This window comes from Podarcis melisellensis (assembly GCF_964234715.1).
Source record: "Podarcis melisellensis genome assembly, chromosome: 1".
NCBI classification, from domain to species: domain Eukaryota; kingdom Metazoa; phylum Chordata; class Lepidosauria; order Squamata; family Lacertidae; genus Podarcis; species Podarcis melisellensis.
The window spans coordinates 124,965,387-124,974,665 of NC_138528.1; the positions used below are offsets into that span (position 1 = coordinate 124,965,387).

At 49.4% G+C, this 9,279-nt stretch overlaps 1 protein-coding gene across 1 annotated transcript; it reads left to right on the top strand.

Annotated features, from left to right (window-relative positions):
- Positions 1–1,548: 1,548 nt before the first annotated feature.
- FZD7 (frizzled class receptor 7) lies at positions 1,549–4,659 on the top strand. Its single transcript, XM_081926548.1, has one exon. The coding sequence runs from the start codon at positions 1,687–1,689 to the stop codon at positions 3,433–3,435; it is 1,749 nt and encodes a 582-aa protein (XP_081782674.1). The 5' UTR covers positions 1,549–1,686; the 3' UTR covers positions 3,436–4,659.
- Positions 4,660–9,279: the final 4,620 nt, after the last annotated feature.

A 9,279-nucleotide genomic window follows, 5' to 3' on the forward strand; every position in this document is an offset into this window, starting at 1 on the left:
ACGGGAGCTCACCCTGTCGTGGGGATTCAAACCGCCGACCTTCTGATCGGCAAGTCCTAGGCTCTGTGGTTTAACCCACAGCACCACCCACGTCCCAGATGGACATATACTCAAAATAATTACTTGGACCGTTACAAAGAGACATAGCTGCTATGCAACTAAACCCCTTCAAATCTGTATACTCTGCAGAATTCTTGATAATTATCCTTTCTCCTTTTAAAAATCAAAGGGTGTACAATTATTATGTTTAACATCCTGGTCTTTAAAGCGCTTACATATAAAATAAGTCACACTCCTTTCACTAGCAGGGTTCAAATAAGACTCGTGGAATCGGGACGCCGTTTCAGACAACCTAGAGTCTGGGTTCCTATCTTACCTACTGGGTGCTCTCCCAGCAGGGGACCTTTGAGGAGGGACGCAGCACTCGTTTTTTCGGAAAAAAAATCATTTCTGGGAAAGAAATGGGACAACATCAGGAACGTTGCACATCTGATGTGACCTCATCCGGTTCTGATCTCGGCCTGGGCTCTCTTTGAACGCCACCGCCCCGCCCCCCGCGCCGTCCATTCAAGCCTCAGAGAAAGTTTCTTTCAACTTTTCAGCAAAGGAATCCCACCGCCCGGGATCCGCCCACATTCCTCCCCACTCCTGAGAGCCCTTTTATCTTCCCAGCCAATCGTAAGCAGAGCTGCGGAGACAACAGACCGCGCCATTGGCAGGGGCTGGGGTTGCGAGGTCCCGCCCACCGCTCGGTTTGTGAATGGGGAAGGGGCGGCGTTCCATGGAACGCTCGGGCATAAATGCGTCCTTTCCCTTTTCTGCCGCTCCCCCGCCTCTTCCTCATTTTGTAAGGGGCGTTCCATCGGCCGCTCCAGCTGCCGGAGAGACGGCTTGCATCTGCCAAACGCGGGGGCGCCGGCGGGATCTGTTCGGCGGCTGCTTCTTAAACCCGGGTGTCGAGAGCGTGCGAAGAACCAGCCGAGTCAGCGCGGGGCGGAGGAACCACGCAGTAATTGGATTTTTAAAAAATTACTGAAAAGCCCCTGGAGTAAAATGCGCGGATCAAGCCGGAGAAGCAATCGTAATCCGTTTAACTCTGAAGCCTAAAATCCCAGGCATATATTTTTTTAAAAGGAACGGAGAGCAGGGGAAATTGCCACGGAGGGACTTTCAATGAGTTGTTCTTCCGCACCCAACGTCTCCAAGGAAACTTTTTTTATATAAAAAAGAAGAAAAACCCCATGGACTGATTTCGCGCGGCGGGGAAAAAGACTCGAGCCCTTGCGATTTCGTTGGGAACCAGGTACTTTTGGGACAAACCGAGGCGTGTTGGAAAGACCCGTTCCGGAGGCGAGGCAAACGCGGAGAGGCTTCCCGGTCCTGGCTGCTCCGCAGACGGATCCCTGCACAGCCCTTTGGCGAGCGATCAACGGGAGAGCCGGCTGAGCGAGCGATCCGCCCCTCCCGCCTCCCCCACCCGAGAGCAGGCGGCTGCAAGAGCGAGCCAGCCCCGCCGCCGCCGCCGCCTGACCCCTTTTGCAGCTCGCCCCGTTGGAGGAAAGTCGCGGAGGTCCGGCGGCTCTTGCCTTGGGAGCCCCGCGGCGCCCGGCTGCGCAGACCTCCCTGGTGCTCCGCGCTTCTCTCCCGGGTGCGCGCGTGTTCGGCTGCCCGCCGCTGCGCCGGATCATGGGCCGGGGAGCGGCGTCGTGCGGGAGGCGGGCGGCGGCGCCCCTTCCTCCTCCTGCCGCGGGCCTGTGGGCCTTGGCTTGGTGTGCCCTGGTCTGGGGTCTCCCTCGGGGCGCCGGCGCGCAGCCTTACCAGGGCGAGAAGGGCATCTCGGTGCCGGACCACGGCTTCTGCCAGCCCATCTCCATCCCTCTGTGCACGGACATCGCCTACAACCAGACCATCTTGCCCAACCTGCTGGGCCACACGAGCCAGGAGGACGCGGGCCTGGAGGTGCACCAGTTCTACCCGCTGGTGAAAGTGCAGTGCTCGCCCGAGCTGCGCTTCTTCCTGTGCTCGATGTACGCGCCCGTCTGCACCGTCCTGGAGCGGGCCATCCCGCCGTGCCGCTCGCTCTGCGAGAGGGCGCGCCAGGGCTGCGAGGCCCTCATGAACAAGTTCGGCTTCCAGTGGCCCGAGCGCCTCCGCTGCGAGAACTTCCCCGTCCAGGGCGCCGACGAGATCTGCGTGGGCCAAAACACCTCGGACACCTCGGGGGGGACGGGCGGCGGCGCCCCCGGGGGCGGCTACCCCCCCGCCGCCGCCTCCTCGCCCGCTCCCCCTCTGCCCGACCCCCCGTCGCACCCTCTGCCCCCCTCCAGCTCCGCTTTCTCCTGCCCCCGCCAGCTCAAGGTGCCCCCTTACCTGGGCTACCGCTTCCTGGGCGAGAGGGACTGTGGCGCCCCCTGTGAGCCGGGCCTGCCCCACGGGCTGATGTACTTCAAAGAGGCGGAAGTCCGCTTTGCCCGCTTGCTGGTGGGCATCTGGTCCGTGCTGTGTTGCGCCTCCACCCTCTTCACCGTGCTGACCTACCTGGTGGACATGCGGCGCTTCAGCTACCCGGAGAGACCCATCATCTTCCTCTCGGGGTGCTACTTCATGGTGGCCGTGGCGTACGTGGCCGGCTTCGTCCTGGAAGACAAGGTGGTGTGCGTGGAACGCTTCTCCGAGGACGGCTACCGCACGGTGGTGCAGGGCACCAAGAAGGAGGGCTGCACCATTCTCTTCATGATCCTCTACTTCTTTGGCATGGCCAGCTCCATCTGGTGGGTCATCCTCTCGCTCACCTGGTTCCTGGCGGCCGGCATGAAGTGGGGCCACGAAGCCATTGAGGCCAACTCCCAATACTTCCACTTGGCCGCCTGGGCCGTGCCGGCCATCAAGACCATCACCATCCTGGCCATGGGGCAGGTGGACGGAGATGTTCTCAGTGGGGTCTGCTACGTGGGCATCTACAGCGTGGATGCCCTGCGGGGCTTTGTCTTGGCTCCGCTCTTCGTCTACCTCTTCATCGGCACCTCCTTCCTGCTGGCCGGCTTTGTGTCTCTCTTCCGGATCAGGACCATCATGAAGCACGATGGCACCAAGACTGAGAAGCTGGAGAAGTTGATGGTGAGGATCGGGGTCTTCAGCGTCCTCTACACTGTGCCGGCCACCATTGTGCTGGCCTGCTACTTCTACGAACAGGCCTTCCGGGACACCTGGGAGAGGACCTGGCTCCTGCAGACCTGCAACAGCTACGCCATCCCTTGCCCTGCCAACGTGGCCCCCATGAGCCCCGACTTCACGGTCTTTGTCATCAAGTACCTCATGACCATGGTTGTAGGCATCACCACGGGCTTCTGGATTTGGACGGGCAAGACCCTCCAGTCCTGGCGCCGCTTCTACCACAGACTCAGCACCGGGAGCAAAGGGGAGACTGCTGTATGAGCCTCTTCCGCCCCTCGCACCCGTCCCAGGCAGGCTGTCTCCCCAAAGCTGCTCTCTTGCTTCTTGTGGAGAAGTCTTGATTGTAGAAGGAAAGAGGGAACTGGCGAGATGCCTGCTTGTTTTCCTTCAAACTCTGCCTCTTCTTCTTGCCACCGCAAAGATAAAGATGGTTGCTGGCTTGTTTCGCCTTGCAGGCTGGCCAAGTGGAAGAGTTGAAGATTAAGTGTCCTTCTTAAGACAGTAAATTTCTTAACCCTGTGAGAATTTCTTTACTTCCCATCCTTTTTTTAAAAAGTGCTGCAGTATCTGTTCAAAGGGAAATGTTGGGATTGTGCCAAGGATAGAAGCTGGGGAGACAGCATAGGAAAGAGGGAAAGCAATATATTCCCCCCCCCCAAAAAAAATATTGGTCACATTTGTGGATTTATGTGCTGTCAGATTGGAAGTTCCTAACTCCCCCACCCCAAATCCAGAGTCCTGATCTACAGCCTTTGTCATCTGCATCCTGGCAGATTTTTATTTTTCTCAGACAACACTGCAAATTGGAAGTCTTGCTCCTTATACTTCTATTTTGTGTGTCGTCTTTCTGCAAACTTCTTTAGCAATCTTCAGTTCCATCCTTTGCATGACTTAACTCAGAAAGCCATTCCTTTAATTTCAAGGCTCTTACTCCTAAGTAAGTATGTGTATAGGATTTTAGCTTACTTGTGAGTAAGACCCCACTGGGTCTTCCTCCTGAGTAGACCTGTTTAGGATTTCCCTGTTAAGTTTCACTGACCTCTGTGAAACTTCTCTCCTGAGTTAATGCATGTTAAATAGGCTCTGCGGGAGAAAAATTCTCCTCTACTTCAGCTTTAAAAGTTTTCCCCAAAATGAATCCCTGCTTTGGCAGAAGGTATCTTGCTGGGGTGGGGGAGGAGAGAAGCTTTTCTGTGTAGGATTCTGAAAAAAGAATTGACATGTTGATTTTCAGTAGAATGCGATTTACCCTCTTCCCTTTTGTTAGCTGAGACAAAAGAGAAACAAAAGTGTATTTCTCTGCGGCAAGGCATAAGCATGGGATCAGTTTTTTATGGGGAAACTTAACAAAGAATTGGTTGAGGTTCAGCCATGGAGCTCGCTGGCTCAGGCAGGTCCACATTCCTTTTATGAACACAAGAGGGAAGTTTCAGAAAGGTCTCCTGTTTAACTCAATCTGAGACTCTCACCCACTGTTGTTTGTTTTTTAAAAAATGGGAGTTTTAATTTGGAACACTTGACAAAACAGGCCACATCAAAATACGCAAAGCAGGCGGTTATAATATCTCTTGGTCACAAGGCTGCAGTTTCCTCTGCTAATTAGAGAGATCACCCTTAAATACTGAAAAAGGGGGAAAGACTTTGAAACCGACAACTGCAGCAGAAAGATATTTATCAGTCCAGACCTAAATCCCGTTCTCTGTTCACGTGCTTTTAAAAGCCCGTTGAAATCAGTGTTATAGTTTCTTTTTAAAAAATCTAATTCTGTGCTGGGCTGTGGCCATCATTATGGAGAAATATAGATTTTATCGGCAACGAGACTTTCAGTGCACTCCTGTCCATTTTTACGCTGGTATAAGTTCTGCTGGGTTCGCTGGGGCTTATTCTGTAGTGAATGTGTTAAGTTTGTGTGCTTGACCACCACCCAGCAAAAAGTTGTCGTAAACCTACGAAAAAAAAGTTCCATGCAGTGGTGCTTACTTAGGATCCGAGTGGCCTGTAATTAATCATCTCTAACTTAAGTCCCATTGATGGGGAATGATGACATGTCCCAAATAGCTAAAATTTTGGGTTGTGCTCAAGCTGTTAAATGAATGGTAAACTGCAGCTGCTGGTTTCTTTTCTTCCTAAACTGGGCAGTTCTTTTTTTTAAAAAAAAGCATAATAAATACATGTTCAGAGCCTGCCCTGCTGTATTCTGGGAGTAAGGAATACTTCTGAGTAGACCAGCGTAGGATGGTGCCGTCAGTCTCTTTCCTTGAACCTTGTTAAATAGAAAGTCTTCTGAAATAAGAAGGGAAAGGGTGTTTTCAGCACAGCATCCTCCTAGGTGAAATTCTCCAGACAGCCATTCATCGAAATAAATTAAGTTTTACTTCAGAAGCATTTCATGTTCCTTTCTGAAATGTTCCAGTGCTCTCAAGTCTCTTAAAATATGTTAAATTGACCTTTTCATACATAGATAAATTAAGGGGTTTTCTATTTTTTTTAGCTTTCTGTGAACCTAAGGGGTTTGAATTTATTTTTGCTCGAAAGACTAATTGGAGAACGGCAGGCTTTTAACAAGCTCTGCTTCCATTTCCCCTTCCTATGGCTGTAATAACTTTCTTCTTTATATGTATGAACAGAGAATCAAGTTTTTAAATAAATAGAAAGTATTGGAAAGGGAAAGTCGTCGAGGGTGGTGAGTGTGTGCAGGGCGTAGTGTTTGGGAATGAGGCAGCCAAAGAGAAAAAACCCCACCCCAGTAATTTTGCAGTATGTTTTGTCTCCCTGGTTCAGAGATCCTGGTTTGTTTTTTTTAAGACAATAAGACCAGCTAAAAAGTACAAGATGTATATTTTGTAAATCTGACATTTTGTAAGAATATATATATGTATTTATGTTTTTATTTACTTTTTTGTCTTCAAATGGTCTGTGTAAGACCCATTCGTATGTACAGAACACAAAATAAATGGATTTTTAATACAATATAACTTTTTTTTTACAGTTCTATCTTAATTCTCATATTCTTTTCCCTTCCTCATCTTTTATTATTGGCTGTCTTAAATGCTTAATGAATGTGGCCTCAAAATATGCATCATTCTTGCTAAGCATCATTCTCGCAGCGCAGGGCTGTGGCAATTGTTCCATCAGCTCAAGCTTTTTGGCTTGCCAGATAAAATTATGCCCTCTCTCCTCTCCCCGGATGTTATTCTGGGGGTTCTAAACTCTCCCAGAGCCAATTTTGGGTGGCTTGCAAGGAAATAAGGGGAATCTCTTGCATTAGCAAAAGCCCCTGTGTGGGTTTATGCCATTTGTATTTATTTAAAAATTACGACTAGATTGGGTCAGGCTGCACAATCTGGGATATTCAGGCCTGAGACTAAACTCAAATTATTTTGAAGAGGGCCAGCTTCCAATAGGGTAGGTTAGAGCTAGCAGTCCTAGACTGCTTACTGGTAATCTTAACTCTCTGAAGTCATAGAGGAATTCCTACCAAATAAGCATGCTGAGGACTTTGTGCTCATCTTTCAATTGATGTATTTAGTAAAGGAATGGGCATCCTATGGCCCTCTGGGTGGTGTTTGACTCCAGCCCGAGGCAGCATGGCAGCAATAATAATAATAATAATAATAATTTATACCCCAGCCACTCTGGGCAGCTCCCAGCAGAATACAGTCATACCTTGGATACCGAACGCCTTGCGAGTCAAACATTTTGGCTCCCGAACAACACAAACACAGAAGTGAATGTTCTGGTTTGCGAGCGTTATTTGGAACCTGAACGTCCGACGCGGCTTCCGATTGGCTGCAGGAGTTTCCTTCAGCCAATCGGAAGCCACGCCTTGGTTCCTGGACGTTTTGGAAGTCGGACGGCCTTCCAGAACTGATTCCGTTTTCCTTCCAAGGTATGACTGTGTTAAAAAAGCAATAAAATCTCAAATGTTAATAACTTCCCTAAACAGTGGACACAAATTATGGAAGTTGTAGTGCAGCAACATTTTGGAGAGCCACAGTTTCATATTTCAAGCCCACCTTTCCTGTAGAGAGCAGTTTAGCTCAGTTGTTAGAGCATGGGACTCTTAAATTTTCGGGTTGTGGGTTCAAGTCTCACATTGGGCAAAAGATTCCTGTATTTCAGGGGATTGAACTAGATTACCCTCTGGGTCCCATCCAACTCTAAATTCTATGAAAGCAATTCTGTGAAGCAGGTAATGTTGAGAGTGACCAGCCCAGGGCATCTTGGCTGAATGGGGACTTCTTTCCCTCCCAGCTGAGGGCAGAAAATGCTTTGCAGAAACAAACTTCATTCCTTTTCAAAACCAGTGGTTTTCCCAACAGTCTTGTTGTTGTCGTTTAGTCGTGTCCAACTCTTCGTGACACCATGGACCAGAGCACGCCAGGCCCTCCTGTCTTCCACTGCCTCCCACAGTTTGGTCAGACTCATGTTTGTAGCTTTGAGAACACAGTCCAACCATCTCTTCCTCTGTCGTCCCCTTCTCCTTGTGCCCTCCATCTTTCCCAACATCAGGGTCTTTCCAGGGAGTCTTCTCTTCTCATGAGGTGGCCAAAGTATTGGAGCCTCAGCTTCAGGATCTGTCCTTCCAGTGAGCACTCAGGGCTGATTTCCTTCAGAATGGAGAGGTTTGATCTTCTTGCAGTCCATGGGACTCTCAAGAGTCTCCTCCAGCACCATAATTCAAAAGCATCAATTCTTCGGCGATCAGCCTTCTTTATGGTCCAGCTGTCACTTCCATACATCACTACTGGGAAAACCATGGCTTTAACTATACGGACCTTTGTTGGCAAGGTGATGTCTCTGCTTTTTAAGATGCTGCCTAGGTTTGTCATTGCTTTTCTCCCAAGGAGCAGGCGTCTTAATTTCGTGACTGCTGTCACCATCTGCAGTGATCATGGAGCCCAAGAAAGTAAAATCTCCCACTGCCTCAAAGTATCACTGCCCAACAGTATACCTTCAGTTAATCCTTTCCGTATTGATTTGCAGAATTTATATGCTTTCGTGTAACATAAACGTCTCCAGGTGGCTTAACAGTAAGAAAACAATTTAAGTTCAAAATAAGATTCAAAATGAAAGCAACTTAACGGTAACAAAAGCAAAACTTGGTTGCACCCAAACAAAAACACATTTAAAGACGATAACCATATTGTCTGCCATTGGAAACCTGCAAGTTGCAAAGCATTCTGGGACTCGCTGTTTGTGACATGCTCAGCCATTGGGCAATACTGTCACAATCTGACACTTGGGGCTAAATCAAGCACACTGGTGGTGCTGTGGGTTAAACCACAGATCCTAGGACTTGCCAATCAGAAGGTCAGCAGTTCGAATCCCCTCTATGGGGTGAGCTCCCGTTGGTCGGTCCCTGCTCCTGTCCACCTAGCAGTTCGAAAGCACGTCAAAGTGCAAGTAGATAAATAGGTACCACTCCGGCGGGAAGGTAAACGGTGTTTCCGTGCGCTGCTCTGGTTCGCCAGAAGCGGCTTAGTCATGCTGGCCACATGACCGGACACTGTACGCTGGCTCCCTCGGCCAATAAAGCGAGATGAGCACTGCAACCCCAGAGTCAGTCATGACTGGACCTAATGGTCAGGGGTCCCTTTACCTTTACCCTTTATAATGCGCTAGGAACCAACACAGACCTAGGCTCAAAACCCCATTCAGGCCTGAACCGATCCATTCTTAGCCTATAACCTACCTCACAGGGTTGTTGTGGACCACACAAGGGATTGGAGAACAACCATGTATGATGCCTTGAGTTTACCGAATAAAATTTGGGGTATGAAAGGAAAGACAACACTTCTCTACAGATTAGATGGTGGTCAAGTCTTTCAGTTACCCATCACTGCAAAGTTACTTGTAAATGTAGTAATTGTCTACAAAAAAAAAGATACTGCTGTCTCAACATTTGTTCCTTCTTTGCTCAATGCACGATCAATTTTTCCCTTTTCCTGTAAAGGCTGTAAAAACTTGACCACTTCCTAAATTTTGTCCCAGGTATGTTTGCGTATAAAGGAGCTTTCTCAATAGTGAAAACGGGGGTGGAGGGTGAGAACCAGCAATTGTCACGTTTGACAGTATTTGGTTCAGAAAGGTGTTTTCCCCGCA